Here is a 22,920-nt window from a genome sequence, read left to right as displayed (position 1 = left end):
GGTCTCTGGCACAGGGGATACTTTAGCCTCACTCCTGTGTTCTAGGTTTCTCTCACTGGTGTCTTATCCATGAATAGTTTTTCTTTTTAGTAAGAGTAAAATTAGGTACTACCCATGTCACCATCTTGGTGATGTCACTTTCCTTTTTTAACTATGTCAATTTTCTTCTGTTTTGATGGGATTTTGGTCAGGGAATCAAGATAAGAGCTCGGTTTACCCACAACAATATGAGCCATGGGTCTTGATGGGGATTCTGGCCCTCATTAGGAGACCCACTGAGATGAGAGCAGAGGGAAGGGGTGCTGACCTGTAATAGGCTGTGTGTGTGCTGGCTTGCAGGTAACCCTGTGGAAGGAGTCAGTCGACGGGCAGTGGGTGTGCATCAGTGATGTCAACAAGGGCCAGGGTTCCGTGTCCACTTCAGTCACAGAGGGCCAGCAGAATGAGCAGTGACAAGACAGGTGGGACCCGGCTCCCCATCTGCAGACTCCAGGACTGCCCCTTCCTGGACCAACTGACCAAACAGCTGGTAGGAAGAGTTCTCAACTCCAAGATAACTTTCCCAGGAGTAGTTAAAACTGCAACCAGATTGATCATCTGCCTTCACATGATTTGATATGGTTTCTAATTCACTGTCTGGCTGAAAGCACCAAAGGAAAAAACCTACAAATGATCTTCAAATCTATTATTTTAAAATATTTTTGGCCATTTTTATGTACTTTTTGGGTTCAGGCATTATTGGGGGGGGGTTATTTCCAAAGTAATTAAACATTGTTTATAATTCTCCCTAATTAATTAGCCTCCCTACAAAGCTGGTCTGTCATTGTGCATCCTTGTGATAGTTTATACAGAAGGTACTGTACAAAAACACTGTAAAAGGAGTGTTAGACCTGGTCTTCAGTTACAAGGACTGTAACCCTGCTCTGCTGCTATCTGAGTACACATCCTCTTCTGTAGAAAGACTAATAAAGTCTGGCTACAGAATGGTTACAAGACTCAAATGAGCTAATGCACGTGGGTGACCAATCAAGTGCAGTGTGGTATTAACCAAACAGCAATACTAGAGACTGGCCAGAAAAAAGGACATGATTCATTTTGTTTACTGACCCTCTCAATGATCAGAGGGGCCTGTGATGGAAGGGTCCTAAAAGACCCTGAATCAAGTATCACCTCTCAGCAGAGGTCCTGAGACCCTCACCTAAATCAGCAGTCACAATAGTAACTACCATTTACTAGAACCTGCTGTGAGCTGGCACTACACACATTAAGCAGCACAACAAACCTGTAGGTATATATGTCCCCAGTTTACTGAAGAACTGGCACAGAAAGTGAAGAGACCTGCCCAAGGTTGTCCACTGTCGGATGAGATAAGCCGGTATGTGAGTCTTGGTCCATCTCAACTCCAAAGTGAGAACTCTCAGCGTAGAATCAGGGAGTGCAGAGGCTCCTCGACTGTAATCTAGGGATAATGATCACACCAGACTTTTATATGAATATACTTAAAAGATCAAGCCACTCACCCTCAGGAGACTATGTACAAAGTGTGGACTCCTATTCCCCCTGCTCCTCATCCTTTGTTTCTGAGCCGCAAAACCCATTTTGAAATCTTAGAATTATTTTGGTTGAAGGGAAGACAGGCCAAGCCCCAGCCCACTCAGCCTCCCCAAGTTATTCTGCAAAATCCAAGCCCTTGGAGAATATGAAAACTGCTGTTTTCTTCTGCTGTTCAAAAAAGAAAGGCCCAACAAGCACTTGTGCTTACATTTCTCAGTGGATGTAGACCATACTGAATTCTAGTTAGCTCTGCATATATGTCTGCCTTCCCTAATTAGCTCTGTGCACCCCAACGCAGTCCTGGTCTTCCCAATGGTATCTGCTACTGTCAAATGAATGAGAAGGGACTGAGTCCTGTGTCATACACTGGGTTGGTAATAGGTCAATGAGCTCCTGACCATATGCTCGATTTGTAGCTTATGTCACCAAGGATCAGTTAAGATAATCTGGAGTTAAATAAAATTACCACCAGAACAGTTTATGCTTAGAGTGGTAGTAACATATTAGCCATTCCTGAGGCCAGGAAAATCCCCAAAATTTGTTATTACAAAATAGGCTAAGTGGAAATACTATGTCAATATTATAGGGCAGTTGCCCCCCCAAGATGAGATGACTAAAATGGTAATTTAAAAGATATAGAAAGTTCTGGTTAGGGCAGGATGGCAGTAGCTACCACAATAATTTTTGTTCTTTTCACAAAAACAAAGCAACTAGCATAGCAAAAGAAACCCCCAGATAACATTAAGGTGGTCCCTCCAACCACTGAACATAAAGTAGTAGGGCCACACGATTCAGAGCCATAACTAGTTTGGGACAGGCATAGGGAAAAAAGAGGGGTCATTTGTATGATCTTTTGAACAAGATAACCAAAGAATTACCATCGAATACTCAGTTCTAAAAAAACTCGGCAAGCCAATGAGAACAGCTGTCAAAACTAGAAGTTTTACAGGCTTTCATTTATATATGAGTTCAGAAAGGCTACAGGGGAGATTTCCACTTATGCACATGAAGGATTAATAACTACAAGTTTACCTCATACTGTAAATAACTAGAAAACCACACAAAATACATGAAACAGCAGCTTTCAGACATAGGACAACAGGTAGAATTTGGAAGAAGGGAATAAGTGAGGGGAGTATCACAGTTGCCCCTGCTTACTGCCTAGAGGCAGTTTCCAAGCCAAAGGGCAGGGAGACAATGCAGTAGTCTCACTGAGTTGCAGAGACAGATTAGAGCTCAGGAAGGCTAAACTAGAACTTCGGGGTAGAGTACTAGAGAAGAGGGAGCTGCTCAGAGAGAGATCTGCAAAAAGGTCTCAAAGTCTCTGACCAAGTACTAACCTGCATATATAGAGGGTGAAACTCTTCATGACCACAGAGCAATAGACCAAACAATTCCTGGAAATTCACAGAGGAGTGGGAATAGTTCATTTTCCCAGAAACTAGAGTACAACAACTTCCATCAACGGTATCGAGTCCCAAGAAAGATCATGCCTTAATCTTAAATTAAGTCTAGAGAAAAGGCTGCCCCAGATCTTAAAAGGATCTAACCAAATCAAAGCCCAACACTCTAAAGGAATAACAAAATTTACTTGACAACTTAAAATTCACAGTATTGAAGCCAATCCAAAATCATTGGCATGCAAAGAAGCAGGAAAATATTACCGATACCCAGGAGAGAACATTAATAGACACAGACCCAGAAATGAGACCATGGAATTAGCAGATAAGGACCTTAAAAAATCTCTGTTATAAAAATGTTCAAGAATATAAAATGAACATGAGAAAAATGGGAGATAAAAGTTGCAAATGGAATTTCTAGAAATGAAAATTTCAATATCTGAAATGAAAAATAACACTGGATGGGAGTAAAAACAAATCAGACACTACAGTGAGCAAGAAGATCATTAAGTCTAAGGACAGCAAAATAAACTACACAAACAGACATAGAAGGGGACTAAAAAAAAAAAAAACCAAACAAGCAATTGCGACCTGTGGGACAATATTAAATAACCTAAGATATATATATAAATTGGAGTCCCCAGGAGGAATAAAAGAGGGTAGGGAGACAAAAAATATTTGATGAAACAACAGCCAAAATTTTTCCAAATTGGATTAAAACTGTTGCAGAAGAAACACTTAAACACACACACACCAATAATAAAATTGCTGAAAATTTTTAAATCATATAAGCAGCCAAAAAAAGACATATTACATACAGAGGAACAAATACAGTCGACCTTCCAGATCCATGGCTTTTGCATCTGTGGATTCGACCAATTGCAGATCAAAATATTAAGGAAAAATGTTCCAGAAAGTTCCAAAAGGCAAAACTTGAATCTGCCACCCACTGAACAGTATGCTGAATCCACACAAATGAAGTGATGTGTAGGCATATCCTCCTGGAACCTATATGCTAATATAGGTTATATATAAATACTACACTATGTTATCTAAGGGGCTTGGCCATTTGCAGATTTTGATTATCCACAGGGTGTCCTGGTACCAGTCCCCCACAGATACTGAGAGACAACTGTATAACAGTGACAGTGTCGGTCAAATCAGAAATTATGCGAACCATAAGAAAATTAACGTATTTGAAGTGCTGAAAGGAAAAACCATCAGCCTATAATTATATACCTAATAAAAATATATTCTTAAAATAAAGGTTAAGAGTGACAGCAGCAGCAGCAGGGCAGAATGAGACAACCCCTTTGTATCTCCTTGTAAATTTACATTTAGTCAAACTTCTGTAACCTAACAAAGGTTCCACTGCTCAACACACTAGGATTCCTGAGAGATACATACATCAGTGAATCTGAAGGTTGGGTTTATTGGAACATGCAGGGGAAGCAGAAGAGGAAAAATAGGGACAGTGCCTGCAGATGTAGCTCCCCAGCTGCCACGGCTGAGTGCTCAGCCCCAGTGAATAGTGTAGCGATGGGAGAGTTGGGGCGTGGCCCCCACAGCTGGTAGAGAGGCACCCCAGAATCCGGCTCCCTCCCTCAAATGTGGCCAGCATCTGGTGGCAGCAGCATAGATACATCTACGGCCTCCTGCAACACCAGCAGCCATAGGGAACCAGATAGCAGCACAGCAGGCTTATGAACCCACCTCCCCCCACCTTCCACATTCCCCCACTATGGTGGTGGTGCTTGAGACCCAGGAAACCTGGATCCAGTGAGGGAACCTACTCTGGAAGGTGATGCCCATGACAACAGCAACATCCCCCAACCGCAACCCCAGAGGTACAAGTAATGCAGTAAGGCAGAAAGTTGTACTATAGTCATTGACTGGAAAACAAAAGAAAGACCTCTAAATATCAACCTGAATTGTTAAAATGACACCTAAATAAGAAAGGTGTTTACTTCAAATGTGCCAGCAAAGGAACAATCCATCAAATACCATGAACAACCAATGTAACATGGGAACACAGAAAATGACAATTCTCCAGAATTCAAAGTCATGAAAGATTGTGACCTAAATGATAAAGAATTCAAAATAGTAGTCATGAAAATACTCAACAAGGTACTACAAAACTCAGAAAGGCAGTTCAGTGAGTTCACAACTTTACCAAAAAGACTAAACCTGTAGGAAAGAACCAAACATATTCTAGAGCTGAAGAACTCAATAAATGAGATGAAAAATGCAATAGAAACCATTGGAAATAGAGCAGACTATGGGGAAGAGAGAATTAGCAAGCTCATAGATAGAAATCTAGAAATCGATCAGGTGGAAGAGATAACAGAACTAAGATTTTGAGAAACGAAAGAACTACGAGAACTATCTGGCACTATTAGAAAGGGCAACATAAGGATAATGGGTATCCAGTGAGAGAAGAGAGGGAGAAGAGGATAGAGAGTCTATTTAAAGAAATAATTGATGAAAATTTCCCAAACCTAGGGAAGGAACTGGACTTTTAAGTTACAAGAAGCTAACTTAATTATCTCAATGCAAAATGACATTCTCCAAGACACATTAAAACTGTCAAAAGTTAATGATAAAGAATTCTCAAGGAAGCCAGGGAGAAAAGATAACCTATAAAGGAAACCTCATCAAGTTTTCAGACTTCTCAGCCAGGAGAGAGTGGAATGATACAGTCAAAATATTTAGATAGATGGAAACCAGCAGCCAAGAATATATCCAGCAAAGTTACCTTTCAGATATGAAGAAAGAAAGGCTTTCCCAAACACACAAAAGCTGAGGGAATTTACCACCACAGACCTGCATTACAAAAAATGTTGAAAGGAGTACTTCTATCTGATTAACACAAAGTACACAAAATTTTGAGTAAGGTGACACACACAAGTAGAAAATTGCAACTCTATTTCAGAATAGGGTATTAAATGGTCAAATATAAAAGTTAAGGGGGGGGAGTATTATAAATAGCTATACCTACTTCAATTTGGTAATGAACACAACATAAAAAGGTCTATTTTATCTATGAGACAGTTAATACAGACCTCGTGGTAATCGCACACACAAAAAGATGAGACACAAAGCAACAAAAAAAGGAAATAGAAAAAACCATCAGAGAAAACTAGCAAAAAAGAAAAAGAAAAATCAGCGAATGCAGGGAAGAGAAATGATGGAGATAGAGAACGATCAGAAAACTAAAGATAAAATGGCAGTAGTAAATCTCATATTTCAATAATCACCCTAAATATAAATACGCTGAATTGATCAACCAAAGGCACAGAGTAACTGGATGGATTAAAAAAACAGATCCAACCAAATGCTGCTTTCAGAAGACCCAGCTCAATTCCAAAGACAAACAAAGGCTCAAAGTGAAGGGGTGAAAGATGATACTCAAAGCAAATAGTATCAAGAGAAATACATGGGCAGCCATACTTCAGCAGACAAAGCAGACTTCGAGGCAAAAAAAAAAAAAAAAGTAGTGAGACAAAACAATTCTCAATAAATTTAAGAAAACTGAAGTCACATCAAACATCTTAAATGAAACAGTATGAAACTGAAAATCAAATCAACTACAAGAATAAAGCTGAACAAATCACAGATATGTGGAGATTAAACATGCTAATTAACATTGGGTCAATGAATAAATAAATTAAAAGATACAGAGACAAATGAAAATATGACATACCAAAATCTTTGGTATGCAGTAAAAGCCATACTAAGAAGGAACATTGCAATACAATCCTACCTAAGAAAAAAGAAAAATCTCAAACAATCTAACATTATACCTTAAGGAACTAGAAAAAAAAAAAAAAAAGCCCAAAGTCAGGAGAAATTATAAAAGTTATAAGGAAATTTCAAAAATCAGAGCAGAAATAATGGAATAGAGAATAAAAAAACATTAGGTTAATAAAAGCTAGTTCTTTGAAAAGATAAAATTGACAAACCATTAGCTAGACTCATAAAGAGGGAAGACTCAATCAGAAGTGAAAGAAGTTATGATGTGTACCATAGAAATACAAAGATTATAAAATATTATGAAAGGCTATCAATCACCAATTAGACAACCTAGAAGAAATGGACATTTTGTAGCCTCATATACCCTTCCTAGACTGTATCACAAAGAATTAGAAAATCTGAATATACTGATCACTAATAAGGTAATGGAAACATTAATTGAAAACCTCCCCAAAAACAAAAGTCAAAGACCAGATTGCTTCTCTAGAGAATCCTACCAAACATTCAAAGAAGACTTAACATCTATTCTTTTCAAACTCTTCCAAAAATTGAAGAGGATGGAATACCTCCTAACTCATTTTAAGATGCCAACAATTCCCTGATAGGGTAGGACAACACACACACAAAAAAGAGAAAATTATAAGCCTGATGAATATAGCTGCATAAATCGTCGACAAAATACTAGCAAATCAAATACAACAATTTATGAAAAAAATCATGCACCACAATAAGCGAGATTCATTCCAGGGATGCAAGGGATGGTTCAACACACGCAAATCAATCGAGGCAATAATACCACATTAACAAAATGAAGGATAAAAATCACATGATCATATCAGTAGATGTAGAAAAAGTATTTGACAAGGTAACAACTTCCATTTATGACAAAGACTCAATGAAATACATTTAGAAAGAAAGTACCCCAACGGGCCATATATTACAAACCTATGTACACAATGAAGAAAATGTGAAAATGTGAAAATGTGAAAGCTTTTTTTCTAAGATCAGGAACAAGAAAAGAATGCCCATTCTTTCCACTCTTTTCAACATAGTACTGGAAATCCTAGCCAGAGCAATTAGGCAAGAAAAAGAAATAAAAAGCATCCAAATTGGAAAAGAAGAAATAAAACCGTCACTATTTATGGATGATATGGTTTTATATAGAGAGAACCCTAAAGACTCTACCAAAAAAAAAAAAAATAGAATAAATGAATCCAGTAAAGTTGTAGGATACAAAATCAATATACAAAAATCTGTTGTATTTCTGTATATTAACAATGAACTATCAGAAAGAGAAATAAAACAATCCAAATTACAATCACAATAAAAAGAATAAATTACCTAGGAATAAACTTAAAGAATGTGAAAGACCTATACACTGAAAACTATAAGACTTTGTTGAAAGAAAATGAAGATAACACAAAGAAATGAAAAGATATTCAGTGTTCCTGTATTGGAAGAATTAATGTTGCTAAAATGTCCATTATTACCTAAAGCAATATAATCCCTATCAGAATCTCAATGGCATTTTTCACAGAAATAACACCAAAAAATCCTAAAAATTGTAATGAACTATTATACCACAGAAGACCTTAAATAGCCAAAACAAGCCTGAGAAAAAAGAACAAAGAGGTATCACACGCCTCAATTTCAAACTACACTACAATGCTATAGTAATTAAAACAGTATGGTACTGGCAGAAAAACAGACACACAAACCAATGGACAGAATTGAGAACTTGGAAATAAACCCACACGTGTATGGGCAACTAATGTACAACATTACTTGTACAACAAAGGAACCCGGATAATACAATGGGAAAAGTCTCAATAAATGGCATTGGGACAACTGGACAGCCACATGCAAAAGAATAAGTCTAGACTGCTGTCTTACGCCATGCGCAAAAATTAAGTCAAAATGGATTAAAGACTTGAATGCAAGATCTAAAACAATAAAATACATAAAACACAGGCATTAAGCCTCTGAATATCAGTCTCAATGGTGTTTTTGTGAATTTTACTGCAAAAGGGAAACAAAAACAAAAATAAATAGGACTATGCCAAACTAAAAAGCTTCTGCACAGCAAAGGAAACCACCAACAAAACAAAAAGACAACCAATCAAATAGGGTAAAATATTTGTATATGATACTTTTGAATAAAGTTAATATCCAAAATATATAAAGAACTCATACAATAAGAACAAAAAAATGATTAATACATGAATAGAGGATCTGAATATTTTTCTAAGGAAGATTATACAGATGGTCAACAGGCATATGAAAATATGTTCAACATCACTAATTATTAGGAAAATGTACATCAAAACCACAATGAGATATCACGTCGCACCTCTTAGAATGGCTATTATCAAAAGATAAGTGTTGTCAAAGATGTGGAGAAAAAGGAACCTTCATACACTGTTGATGGGGATGTAAATCGGTGCAGCCACTATGGAAAACAGTATGGAGGTTCCTCAAAATATTAAGACTAGAACTACCATATGATTCAGCAATTCTATCTCTAGGTATTTATCCAAGGAATATAAAAACACTAATTCAAAAAGGTATATGTACCACTGTGTTCATTGCAGCATTATTTACAGTGGTCAAGATAGGAAAACAACCTAGTGTCCATCGATAGATGAATGAATAAAGATGTGGTATGGTCTATATGATGAAATACTGCTCAGTCATAAAAAAGATAAAATATTGCCATTTGCAACAAGGATGGATCTTGAGGGTATTATGCTAAGTGAAATAAGTCAGATGAAGAAGTACAAAAAACACAATTTCACTCACATGGAATATAAAACAAAAAAGTTACAAACTAACAAAACAAAAACATATTCATAGATACAGATAACAGAATGGTGGTTATCAGAAGGGTCAGGGTTGGAGGGAGGGAAAGATGGGTAAAGGAGGTCAAATATATGCTAATGGATAGAAATTAGACTTTTGGTGGTGAGCATGCAATAAAGTATACAAATCTCAAATTATAATGTACACCTAAGGTTTATATAATGTTATTAAGCAATGTTACCTCCAAAAAAAAATAATTGATATACTTTAATAAATAATAAATTTTAAAGATAAATGAAATTAAAGGTGAATATAGGATTTTTCAAATAAAAGCTAAAAGAATAAATTAACCAGCAGAGCTGAATTACAAGAAATGTCAAAGGAAGTTCTTCAGACAGAAAGAAAATGATACCAGGTGAAAATTTGAATCTACACCCACCAAGAAATAAGGAGCACCAGAAACAGTAAATATCTGAGTCAATATAAGAGTTCTTTTCATTTCTTTAATCTCTCTAAAAATATTATTTATTTAAAGTATATTGTGGGCTTATAGCTTATTTAGAATAAAATGTGTTGCAACGATAGCACACAATGGAAGTGGGGAAATAAAAGTATTCTGTTTTAAGGATCTTACAGTATATATGAAAAGGTATCATTTCTTAAAGGTATACTGTATATATTGAAGTTGTATTTGTAAATCATAAGGTAACCACTATAATAATAAAACACTGAGTGTAGCTAATAAGCTGATAGTGAAGATAACGTGAATATCCTAAAAAATACTCAATCCAGAAGTGGGCATGAAAAGAGGGGTAGGGAGAGGAACAAGAACAGATGGGACAATAAATAGCCAAATAGATTTAAATCAAAGTATTTAGAGGTCATTATAATATAAATGGTCTAAACACTCCGAATAAAGGCCCCTGATAAGAGTTATCAGAATAGATTTTTTAAAAGACCCAACTATATGCTGTTTATATGAAAATCTTTAAACATAAACACACAGATAAACAATGGGAGTGATATGGAAAGGTTTAAACACTACTCAGAAGAAAGCTGAAGTGTCTACACAAGTTTCCCCTGCTATACAAAAGTAGAGCATTTTTATGAAACTATGTAAACTAAAATGGCATAAAGCAAAGAAGCAATCACCAGTAATTCAAATTTGAGTATTCCTAGATCCAAAAATAGCCTACCAAATCATACCAAATAACATTAAAAAAAACTAAACACTAACGTATAGTAAAAGCAGGAATGATATATACACACACTTTGAACACCCATCAATCCACTCAAAGTATTAATAGGTTTTCCATTTTATCCATTACTGGATGCCAACTAAAAGAGACCCCTTTGAAAAAGTTGATGGTATCACTTATATGTGGGATATAAATCTAAAAGCAATAAATGAACAGGACAAACAGAGACTCATGGTCATGCACAATAGACTTACTGGTTACCAGAGGGTAGAGGGAAAGGGGGAAGGGGAGAAGGGGAGGAGGGGGGAAGGAGGAGGGAGACAGGGTAAAGGGAGTCAAATATGTGGTGACAGAAAGAAATCTAACTGTGGGAGGTGAACACAACACAGTGTAAATATATATATATATATCCCTTACTGTTAAAGTGTACAGCTGAAACATTGGATTTCATTAACCAATGTCACCATAAAAAAATAAAATAAAAAGTCTTAAAAAATAAAGAGATTCCTTTGCTACTACTAGCAGAACCAACATTAACAGCTTTCAAGATTCTCTGTATACACAGTACAAATGGTAGACACACAAGTTCAACACACGCGCAACGTCTTTATGTCAGTCACCACAATCAAAAAACTTAAATTATATCCAGTTTTACACTAAGTATAACACCCATATGAGCTCTTTAAGGCTTTCCTAATACCTTTGGACAGATCTTGCTAATAGATACACAAAACGAATTGAGATAAAACAGAGATGCTCACAGACAGTTTGAAGCTCTGGCAGCCTGATGCTGAGTGTGGTTCCCAGGGAAGGAGGTTGGTGGTGCCACTCTTGCAGTTCAGAGTGCATGCTGACCCGCATGGCTCCCTGCAAAAGAAATGATGAACACTAATTTTGCTTTTTGTCTTTTTTGTAAAGGGAAAATCCTCCACATTTCTTTCGGTTGGTGAAAACAGGTACTAACGTAGGTTTTTCATCAAAGCAAAATGGTATAATGTGAACCGTCAAAGAGCAGAGATACCTGTATTAATATCAGATAACATAGACTTCAGAATAAGAATCTTATCAGGGATAAAGAGAGACAGAAGAAAAGGGTCAATTCATCAAGATGACATAATAACTCTAAATGTGTATGTACCTAAAATAGAGCTTCAGAATATAGGGGAAACTGGCAGAACTGAAGAGAAGTAATCTGCAGTTTACAGTTGGAGATCTCAACACTCCTCTTTCAGAGACAAGTAGGCCCCCAGAATTGGTAAGGTTAAAGAATATACAAACAAACCTATCACTTATTTGGACCTAACTGGCATTTATAGAACATTCTGCCCAACAACGCTTAAATGCATTCACACATATCTGGAACACTCATCAAGACAGGCCAATTTATAGAACATTCTTCCCAACAACGCTTAAATGCATTCATGTGTATCTGGAACACTCATCAAGACAGACCAATTTCTAGACCCTAAAACAAACTTTAACAAATCTAAAAGAACTGAAATCATATAGAACATATTATTTGATTATAATGGAAGTAGAAATTAATAGTAGATATTTAGAAAATCCTCAAATATTTGGAAATATAAGCAATACATAATGAAATAATTTATAGGTCAAAGAAAAAAATCACGATAAAGATAGTTACCTGTAGGAGAAAAGGAGAAACAGAGTGGAGGAGACAGGAATGGAAGATATAGTCCTGCATGTACCTTGCCTGATACCATTGATTTTGGAAACACATAATGCTTAATAATTTAAATAAATAAATAAATAAAAACTAAAATCTTAAAAATAAGGTAATTTTAGTTATAAAGTCATAGCATAATCGCACAAAAAATAAATATTTTAATTACTTGAAAAGTGTTTTGACTGTACAATTAGGAGTTTTGTGGTTAGTAGTAACTATAATAGTCTAATTTTGAAAGTATAAAGGTTATTTTGTTGATGCAATTAGAAACCAAGATTATTAGGATAAAGAAATGGATGCATAAAACTCTAGAAGTGAAAACACACCTTAAATTTTATTTGGAAATAACAGTAAAAAATGGTTGATTTGAGGCCAGAGGCAGGAAGGACATGTCCAAGATGAGCCCAGGATTTCTTATTGGGACAGAAAAAAAGGAAGCTATTAAAAACCATGGGGCCGAGTCAAAAAAATACACAGGAATCAACTCATCATGGAAGCATTGAAAGTAAGATTATAATTGACTAAAACACTTATGTAAAAAAATCAATGAGTTTATGATAAGAATAAAACTTCGGAGGTTGCTAGAACACCAACCTTATTTTGAAAATTAGCAAGCAGGAAAAAAAATGTGTATCTAGCCTTTCCAATACAAACTGTATATTAAGACAATAAAATAATTGCTGAAAGAAAAATGCTAATAAACATAGAAATAAAAGAATTTTAAAATCACCATCTGTAATCCCAAATAATAGATGTAGACAACAATTATAAATGGTAGATAAGTCCGTTAGGTGAAAAGTTGATGGGGAACTTTAAAATGAACAGGATCATGTAACAACATGTAAACCCACAGATAAATCTTATTCTTAAAATTTCATTCAGTAAAACTAGAACCACCAGACATTGTAGGCCTTGTAATGTGATTCAATAGTAAGTACGCAACACCAACAAGGAAGTATTCTTGCCTAATTCTAACGAAACTACATCTCTAGTTGTAATAACTACCAGTTTACAGAATGCAGGGAGAAAGGAACAAGGGAACAAGTTAAACAACAGCACAAGGAAGTGATCAGCAAAGTCCATAAGGTGAGAAATCATACAGGACAAAGCCTGTTTTTTTGTTTGCTTGTTTGTTTTTAATAAATAGAATGAAAGAAAGGATGAGCAAGTAAAGGAGGCTATTCTAGAATAAAAGAGACTTAAGAGATACATCAACCAAAGGTGGGCTTTATTTGGATCCTGATTCAAACAAACCTACTATGTATTTTATCTATTAAAGATACATAGAGAAATTTTTAAGGCTGAAATTACATGATTGCTGAGATTTGCTTTTACATTATTCCACAAAAAGAAAAAAAAACTGTGTGGGGGATAAATAGTTGAAGTATGATGTTAGTAAATGTTGAAGTTGATGGCAGATACTTGGAGACTCATTATATTACTTTTTTTGTTTGAAATATTCCAAAATAAGAGGTTAAAATATATGAAGAGTTTATCTGCCATATAGCCAAATTTTCTGCTGGAAGCAAGCATTATTTTATAATCAGAAAGTAACTGCCAGAGATGCTTGTTAAAATACAAATTCTGGGGCTTCACTCCAGACCTACTGCATCAGAATTAGAGGATAAGGCATAAAATGATCTGCATCCTTACAAGCTTCCCCCATGAATCCAGTGCAGCTCAACATAGGTCTGCACCCAGTAGTTGAGATTATATGGTCATAAAAGCCTCCCCTTGAGATCTTATTGGCTCTTAATGGTGCCTAGGCTAAGGCCTTGCTACTAGCAACATTCTGAGAACAGTTTCAGCACAGTGGTGGAGATGGGTGTCAAGATATCAGGTTTTGAGGGATTAGTACACAGTATGGCATAGAATACAGGGAAAGAGAAAGTATGCCTGGAGATGGTAGCATGAGGAGAAGGGAGAACTGGTGTAAAATTAACTTTTCTGGAATTAGAGACCTGGGCATATTTTAAGGCTCAGGGGAGATGTTGGAAAGATTGAAGATAGGAAAGACAAATTGTTGGGGCTCCAGCCCCACAATGCCAGGAGAATAGTGAAAGCCCGGTGGGAGAGGCTTGTTTCGGTCAGCAAGAGAGATGAAGAACAGAGCATCGCTAAGATTATGGAAGTTTTAAGAATGACACCCATGATTATCTGATTGAACTGTGTTGTCCAGCGCAGTAGCCATGAGCCACACGTAGCTACTGAGCACTTGAAATGTGGCTAGTCTGAACTGGTATGTGCTGTACAAATAAGACACACTGGACTTTGAAGATTTAGTAAAAAGAAAACCAGTGTTAAACATTTCATTAATCATTTTTATATTGATTACATGTTGAACTGATGTTAGATGTATTAAAGTGTATTATTAAAATTTATTTCACCTGTTTCTTTTTATATTTTTAATGTGACTTCTAAGAAATTTAAAATTACATATGAGGCTCTTATTTGAGGCTGACATGATATGTCTATTGAACAATGCTGATCTAGAAGTTATGGAAGCCAGACCTATGAGAAAAAAGAAACCCCACCAAGAAGTCCTGTCTCAAAAAATAAAATTTTCTACAACCCCCAAATCTGCCTCATTCAGACCAAGGTTTAGCCAAATAGGGGGAAAAAATGCTTGCTAAGCCAACTAATTATCAGTACAAATGAAATTATAGTGGAAAGTATATAAAGACAATTTGTTCTCAGACACTATTTACATATAGCAATTAATTAATGAGTGCTTCTCATCCATTCATTAAGGTAGACCCTCAAGACTCTGCAATGGGAAAGAAATCACCAACCAGCAACAATCCAGAGACAGCATGCATATTGAAACACCTAAGTTCTGAGGAGGCTACAGAACAGGGAGGTGCCAAACTGGCCTTGGTAGTACCCACACTTGAAAGGAATGAAGAAAGTGAATCAGGGAACATTGGTCCTTTCCCCAAGTCACACGGTGTTCCTCCACACTCCTCCTGGTCCAGCTTTGCAGGCATTTCCCACCCCAGGTTTGGCCCCATTCCACAACAGTGAAGTACTTTCTGGGTGCCACCTCCCTCCTCCGTCAGTGGTTCTGCCATCTGTCAGATCTCCCTTCCTCCCCTAACCAGCCTCGACTCTGTGCTATGTGGCCAGCATAGTTTCCATCACACAGGCCACCTCTCTATTCTCTAATGACCACAGAGGACTGTGAATGTTTGCTTGCTGGTGATGTTATCAAAGATCAACACTGGCGGCTTTTGCGTCCAGATCAACACTGGAGGCCTCCCGGGTTAGGGTTAAGCAGAGGCTTCATGTCTCAGAGGGTGCCTGGTTACTATAGCTTGTGTTTGGGGGTCTTTTTGGAAGAGGGTGCCTCTAAAAAAAACTTAAAATCTTTGAGGGTTCAGATTTATCCCAATCCTTCACCTTCAGCTCTTTTGGCCCCAGAGATCCCAGAGATAAGAGATATAAGGTCCTGACAGGGTGAAGGGCTCCTGATAACATGCTTACACTCCTGGGACTAAAGGAGGGACTCCACACTCACCTCTGCCTCACAGCTGGTGATGAAATGTTTTTCAGCAGGAGGTACTTAGTCTTTCACATTCTACTGAGGGGCTATCCAGCCCCTTCTGTGTCTCACTGTCCCTAGCATCTCTCTACAAGGGTCCAGTGCCTTCTGAAGTTGAACTTCGAATCAGGTGGTCATTTGACAATTAGTAGTTCTATTGCCTCAAGATCCTCCTGTTTCTCCACTCCAGTCCCATCCTGCTTAGAGCACAGTGACTTTCCTGGATACCACGTTTGCTGTGGAAGCAGTATGGTATATCAGACAGAACACTGGACTAGGAGTTAGGAACCTAGGTGAGAGTCCCAGCATTGCCACTGATTGATAGCTGTATGGCTTTGGGGAAAGTGTGGCCCATTTGGCATTCTTTTTCTTCCAGTGAAATAAAAGTTTCAGCATCCTAGGACCTTAAGGTCTTTCCAGCTCTTTCATTGTCCTGTGTTCTGTCACTCCTCTGCTTAACAACTTTCAGTGGCTTCCCTCCTACAGATAAAGCCTGAACTCTTTGTGCTAGCACCTTTCAAGGCAGTGTATAACCAGACCCAGACCGCCTTCTAGGCCTTTCCTTATGACCCCCTCACACAATCGCCACCATCCTCCGAGCCACCTAATCTTCTCACTGCTGCCCCATTCTCTATCCACGCCTTCTGTTTGTTCACTTCACTCATGCCACTCTGCTTACAGCAATGCCCTCCCTTCAAAGCTCTGCTCCATTTTTGCTGTCTGCCTCTTGCATGGAGCCCCAGCCTGAAGCGAGTTCCTCCTCTGAAATGTGAGAACTTCTCTGTAGACAACTCATTTAGCCCTTAGGAATCACTGCCCAGACATCCAATCAGATGAAGCATTCCAGACAGTGAAGGAATCCCCCATGTTATTTAACTCTTCATCTGAGAACATAGAACTGCGTCATATGCTTGCAAGCCATATGGTCCTGATATAAAAATACCTGTCATCTGCATGATACTTTACAAGTTATAAAGGATTTTTCATCCATCACCTCATTCAGTCCTCAAAGCCACTTGGAGAAGCAGCCCTGACACAAGGGGGATTATTACTGAGTTGCCTAAAACCAATCAACTTATGAGTAGTTACCTGTGCCAGTACTAGGTCACAGCTCTTCTGCCTCCAAATCTAATCTGTTCCCTCGCAGAACCTGGCTGAGGGGAGAGGAAGCAAGTCCACATGTTAAGGAACACCAAGCCTAGCATAGTCATCATGCATCACCCAGAGGGACTGACTCAAGTTTAGCCACTGATTGAAATGATCCCAATGCCTGCTCCCTAGAATACAGTTAGGAGCTTGTGCTGCTGCCCATCCCAGCAGTTTCCTCATCTGTAAAATGAAACTTCCCTCACTGGGGAGGTATGAGAATGATATGAATTGGACTCCAGAGGTTGGTGGGAGCAAGAGCAGCATTAGTCACAGAACAGCAAGCGTGGGATCTGAAAAGCTCTTGGAGATCCAGTGATGATATAAACTCATTCTATCCAGGGAGGGAGGGGGTCACAGAAAGGGGAGTAAGCCAAAGTCACAGAGCAGCAAAGCTGGCCCGGACCCCCCAGCTGCTCCCCTCCCCTCGACCTAAACCAGGGCTGGGCCCACTTGGGGACAGCTGGAACAGATGGGCCACCCCAAGCCAACCTAGCAATCTCTTAGGACATTTGACCCCCATTGTTGATTTCTACCCAGAGGACATGAGCATTTTTAGTTCCCAAGGAATGTAAATTAGTCCCTGGAAGCTAGGCTGCCCTGAGATGAGGTTGCTGGTTTAAAACAAACACAGGGCTTCCTATATAAAGACCAGACAGCCATCAGGCACCACCTCTGCCAGGAATCCCAGGTAGGCACCCTCTCTGTGTGTGGGTCTGCTTTGACTGCTGGCCATTCGCAGGCCCATTTGAACAAAGGGGAGGTTGCACAGCCTGGGCTTAGGAGCCACCCCAATCCCCCTATATCTCCTGGGAACCTTGCTGGTTCAGCTTCATCATTCCCATTAAAGAACTTGACTCAAGTTCTTCGGAGGCTGGGACAAACCACATGGGGCCTCCCACTGACAAGGGTTTTGCCCTGAAGGAGCCATCTTAGAAAAGAGCACACACATTCTTCCATTTGTTCCTACCTTGGTGAGGGGGGCAGAGGGAGCCCCTCTGGAAGGGATGAGAAGAGCTCTATTCAGCAGCTGCCATCCCAGGTCAAAGTCCCTCACCCTGACTCTTAGGCTCCTACCTAGAGTTCAGAGGCATGGGGAGAAGAGGAGAGGGGAGGAGAGGGGAGGGCAGGGGAGGGGAGGGTATGCTACCTGGAAACTCTGTCTCCTCCAGACCCTTCTGTCCCCACCCAGCTGAAACCATGCCCTCCCTGGGAGCTCTCTGCAGCCTGCTGCTCCTCAGTGTGCTCTGGGTAGACTTGGCCATGGCAGGCTCCAGCTTCCTGAGTCCCGAACACCAGAAAGTACAGGTGAGATATCTCCCCACAGAGCCCTACATTCTGACTAGTGTAACTCTTTCCAGCCCTGCCACACAGCAGTCGGCTTTTATGACCTGGGCAGTGGCTCAACATCTATGGACTTCAGCTTTCTCCTAGAACACAAAAGAGGACTCTGGGTCTGACCATAGGCCCACACCTCTCTCTGCTTCTAGAAAGATATGGATGCTTAGGGCCCTAAAGAGAATACTTTCTCTCTCCAGCAGAGAAAGGGGTCCAAGAAGCCACCAGTCAAACTACAACCTCGAGAGCTCAAAGGCTGGCTCCACCCAGAAGATGGAAGTCAGGCAGAAGGGGCAGAGGATGAGCTGAAAATCCGGGTTGGTTCTTCTGTGGTTTTATGCTTTCATGGCAGTGGAGGGGATGAGGGAAGGGGAGGGCAGGTAGAGATGGCTATGAGCAGCAGCCCACTTACCAGCTGCTCAAGAAATGTAAAATAGCATGAAAATAGTTGACTCTGCACTGGTCTACAACATCTTTTCCCATCAAGAGGCAAATGTCTAAGAGAAGTAACATTGCTACAACAGAATGGGAATGTACAAGGAGTCACAGGCAGAGGAGAGAGGTGGGTGGTAGCAGATGCCAGGTGATTTCGAAGGGTACAGCAAATAGGGTACCCAGAGACAGACCCAGGAAGACATAGCTGGTCACAGACTGAAGTGTTTCCCTGTAGAAAACATTTTGGTTGGCTCAGGGGCCCCTCAGACCTTACCTGGGTCTGGAGTGCACTGAGACCACACCCTGGACCTGCCAGTTACTGCTAGCCAGGCTCTGGTGGCCAGCACTCACTGAAGTTTATTTGAAATGAGGACAGGCCAGTCAGGCTTCTTTTGGCTCTGACAAATCTTGCATGGGACAAGAAAATAGTTTAGAGATAAATGGAGGACTAGGAGAGAGAGGGAGTAAAGGGTTTTTATAGGGTTATTTAGGTAACCTTCCTAAAAGGCTGTGTTTCAGGGGACAGTTCTGACAAGCATTTAGCCAATAGACACCTCCATGCAGAGAAAACCGAATTCTCCCTGGGTGATACTTAATACTGGCAATTATTGTACTGCTGTGCCTGTGTCCTATGATCTTGTTTACAAACTTTTACTTATATATCATATAATCGCTATAACAACTGGTCAGGTAAGTAAAGCTGATATTATTGCCCTCATTTCATAGATGAAGAACAGAATTTAGACAATGAACTCACTTGCCTAATGTGCCACAACCAGTGTGTGACAGAGGTGGGACTTGGGGTCAGAGCTAACTTCACTCCCCCAGCCTTCTCTTCCTTCTTTCTCGTCTGGCAGAGTGGACAGTGCCCTACAAGTGCCTCTTGTTCATCTCTTCTGGCCTGAAAAAAGAAGCTGAAGTGTGTCCTGCTTTGGCATCCCTCTAATTACCCACTAACTTCTCCTGCCAAGGATGAAGTCCCCATCCCATACTCTCTCTGATCCTCACCGAAATCTATATGTTCTCAGGCAATTTCTCCACACCATGTGTTGAGACTTCCAACCTACCACAATCCCACTTGGTGGCCTGCATAGCCTTAAACTAAAATCAGGGAATTTTCTTGACGAGATTGCCAGCTCTAGCCAGCTGGTACTCACCCCAGCCAGATTAGCTCTTCTGAAGAGGCTTTGGTGGCTGATGACTCAAGGCAGGGCTGGGACAACTATAAGTTTCCAGTTTCCATGAAGGCTAGCCTTAGAAGAAATGGCCCACACTGCCTCAACTAGAACCGGAAGCCTGAAATGCCAGAGGCAGAGTGGGGTGGAAGGCCTGCAACACTGGCAGCAGAGCTCTGGACGTGCTCCCCAAACCCCCCCTGTCCTAGGGTTCCACCTCTCATGGTAAGACTTCCCTCTTCCCCAAAATGTTTTCCTCTGAAAATCGAGTTCAGAGCTGGAAGGCTTTTGAAACCAAGTCCTATCCACTCCCCCATCCATCCCACCCACGTGCAACTGAACAGATGAGACACTGAGGCCAAAGGGCCTTTTTCAGGTCAGCTAAGGCTGATTTCCCAACCAGCAGTTGCCATGTTGCCTCACAGTTGCTGCTGCTGCCCAGTTTCCACCAACAGGTCCCTGGATTGGGTTCCTAAGAAGTCTGTTCAGGTGATTTGACCACCCCACGTTAGCCACAGGGTGAAAGAAAAATGAATCTTTACTGAAGGGAAAGAACGGGAAGGCCCAAGTTGCTTAAAAAATGCATCAGGTTATTTCCCACTCACTCCAGCCTCACAGTGGTGACTAGGAGGGGAAAGTAAGTTTTTAAAAAAGAGCAACAGCTATTGTTTTAAAACTTCTCTGGGCATGTTTGCTCATCTGTAAAACAGAAATAATAGTGGTGTCTGCCTGGTGAGGAGGAACCAAGGGCTCAATACAAGAAGGTGGTCAGCCTGAGCTAGCATAGGGCAGGGCTCCACACTGGGCACTACTACAGCCCAGAGACTAGAAGAGGTTCCAGAGCTGTTGGATTTAAGAATCCTGCAGTCTAGTCTGTGGCCACCAACCCATCTCAGGTCTTAGACAAGTCATTTAACCTCTCTAGATCTCTGCTGCTTTATCTGAAAATGGGGATAATACCTCTTATCTCGAGGACAGGAAGGAGGACCAATGACTGAGGGTCCATTCCAGCACCAAGATTCCTCCATTGACTCATTCAGATATCTCAGTGACCAACATGGCTGGGTACTGAGGCAGCTACTGGATGAACAGAGCTAAAGATACAATCTCTGCTCTCAAGGAAGATGATGATGATGTGGTTGCAAAAAGAGCTCTTTCTCATTTTCCAAAGCTTTTAGCTAGAACAAATCATCTCACAGAATGCCAAGAAAGTAGGGAGAATGGGGTGCTCTCCCTGAGGAAGAAATGGAGGCAAAGAAGAAAGGACTTGACTCAGGGTATCCTCTTAGAATAAGGTCAGCTTCTTGACTTTCCACAGAATGAGGAAAGGCCTGTGCATATAAGAGGAAGAATGCCTGGGAAGAAGGGGAAAAGAGGTGGCAGCAATAGAGGGGGCAGAGACCATCACCCAAGCTAGTGCTATGTACACCAGGTGAACCCACTACCCCCCAGCCCACCCCACCCCCCAGTCTCCGGAGCCACCAGGACCTGAAATCCCACCACTGGTGATTCCATTGGTGATTCAACCTTATGTCTTCCAAAATTGCAAGGAATGGAGTACTTAATCTAGGGGCCCCAAGGCTTTTATCAGCAACCTCTTTCAAGGTAAAGGAAGAATGCAGGGTAAGTCTCTTGAAGATGAACGGAAGCAGTAAGAATGGACCTAAGAGGGAAGAGTACCCTGGCCGAGCTGTCCCTCAGTGATGTTTGTTTTGCTGGGTCGGCAGGCCCTTCCTCCCTCCCCATGATGAGACTCTGAGAGCCAGGGACTTCCTTTGGGTTGGGGGTAGGTTTGGGGCATGAGTGGGAGGGTATGACCTCTAACATTTCCTGGGTTCTCCCTGCCCCTCCTCCTAGTTCAACACCCCCTTTGATGTTGGAATCAAGCTGTCAGGGGCTCAGGACCGCCGTCCTGGTCAGGTCCTGGAGAAGTTTCTTCAGGACGTCCTTTGGGAAGAGGCCAGTGGTAAGTCCTTGCCCAAGTCAAATCAATTCAGTTTCCTTGAAGTCCCAAATATCAGCCTACATACACTATGAGTGACACAAGAGAAGTTTTCTTCTCCCACCCCTGCCTCTTAAAAAGAGCATCTAATTCCTAATTCTCAAATATCAGCAGGGGAGTGACTCAGAGCAGGTTAAGCAGTCTTTGTATTTGAAGAGTGTACTATGTTCTAAGAACAAGCACATAAACTAGCTGTGGGGCCCCAGTGAACCCCAATTTCCTTAACCATAAAGTGGAGCTAATGACCATTCTGAGTATAAAATTATTTGGCTTAAAGCACCTTTATTGTATATTTAATAAACAAAAGAAATTAGTGTGAAATCATGTTCAGAACATGCTCATTCAGAATAGGTTCTGCAGCTAGTTGTTTTTTTGGTTTTGTTTTGAATCCCTTCTTGGCTTGTATAAAGATACCACCCAACTTTTCCTGATTGAGGAGGCAAACACCTGCCTTTGGAAGCACACTGTAATATGCAAAGCACTTCCTGCACAAACATGGCATCACCCCCACCACACCTACCACATGACATAGGCGGAGATTAGTGCTCGGCCTATGGTGCAGATAAGGAGACCAAGACTCAGAGAGTCTGCTCAAGTCACACAGTACACACTCCAAGTCAGTGCTTCCTTTTCATTACAACATACCCCCTGCAATGTCGCCATTGTGGAAGAAAAGCCATTTTGAATGACACTGGCCAGAGAGCAGACTCAGAATTTTGACTTGGCCTCTTGCTTTTCAGAGGCCCTGGCAGACAAGTGATCTTCTACAAGACCAGATCACCTTTGGTTTCCTCCTATCCTTAGAAGAGCTCACCTGGCTTTTAGATTGCTTCTACAACTCTCAGCTCTGAGTGATACGAGCTTAGGAGCTGAATAAATGTTCAAACTGTG

General features: G+C 40.3%; 2 protein-coding genes and 1 long non-coding RNA gene across 6 annotated transcripts in view; 2 read left to right on the top strand and 1 right to left on the bottom strand.

The window, feature by feature from the left end:
• Positions 1-791, top strand: part of SEC13 (SEC13 homolog, nuclear pore and COPII coat complex component) — a 39,225-nt gene extending 38,434 nt beyond the window's left edge. For 2 of the 3 annotated variants that reach the window (XM_016121367.2, XM_016121368.2), the window contains exon 9: positions 340-791. In XM_016121367.2, coding sequence (XP_015976853.1) covers positions 340-453 — 114 coding nt within the window. In that variant the 3' untranslated portion in view covers positions 454-791. Of the gene's footprint in view, positions 1-316 lie in introns of all 3 variants that reach the window. The other variant, XM_016121369.2, reaches the window with a different exon arrangement.
• On the bottom strand, positions 501-18,219 carry LOC118601600. Its single transcript, XR_004950351.1, has 2 exons — positions 11,467-18,219; positions 501-1,459 (listed from the first exon to the last, which is right to left on the bottom strand). It is a non-coding gene; the product is annotated as an uncharacterized LOC118601600 (long non-coding RNA).
• Positions 18,214-22,920, top strand: GHRL (ghrelin and obestatin prepropeptide). Of its 2 annotated transcripts, XM_016121370.2 has the most exons (4): positions 18,214-18,387; positions 18,618-18,734; positions 21,885-21,993; positions 22,770-22,920. In XM_016121370.2, exons 1-4 carry the CDS (start codon positions 18,223-18,225, stop codon positions 22,787-22,789), a joined length of 411 nt encoding a protein of 136 aa, XP_015976856.2. In that variant the 5' UTR covers positions 18,214-18,222; the 3' UTR covers positions 22,790-22,920. The 2 variants fall into 2 exon arrangements, with proteins under 2 accessions (XP_015976856.2, XP_036074760.1); XM_036218867.1 differs by lacking the exon at positions 22,770-22,920 and having other exon boundaries at positions 21,885-22,091.

This window comes from Rousettus aegyptiacus, unplaced genomic scaffold, assembly GCF_014176215.1.
Source record: "Rousettus aegyptiacus isolate mRouAeg1 unplaced genomic scaffold, mRouAeg1.p scaffold_m13_p_4, whole genome shotgun sequence".
In the NCBI taxonomy this organism is placed as follows: Eukaryota; Metazoa; Chordata; class Mammalia; order Chiroptera; family Pteropodidae; genus Rousettus; species Rousettus aegyptiacus.
This window is presented reverse-complemented; position numbering and strand designations above follow the sequence as displayed.

What these genes read in the sequence shown, in the direction of transcription:
- GHRL (XM_036218867.1), top strand. Translation starts at nt 18,223, where the DNA reads ATGCTACCTGGAAACTCTGTCTCCTCCAGACCCTTCTGTCCCCACCCA. An exon ending in CCGAACACCAGAAAGTACAG is followed by an intron (nt 18,388 to 18,617) that starts GTGAGATATCTC and finishes TTCTCTCTCCAG; the next exon opens with CAGAGAAAGGGGTCCAAGAA. An exon ending in AGGATGAGCTGAAAATCCGG is followed by an intron (nt 18,735 to 21,884) that starts GTTGGTTCTTCT and finishes CCCTCCTCCTAG; the next exon opens with TTCAACACCCCCTTTGATGT.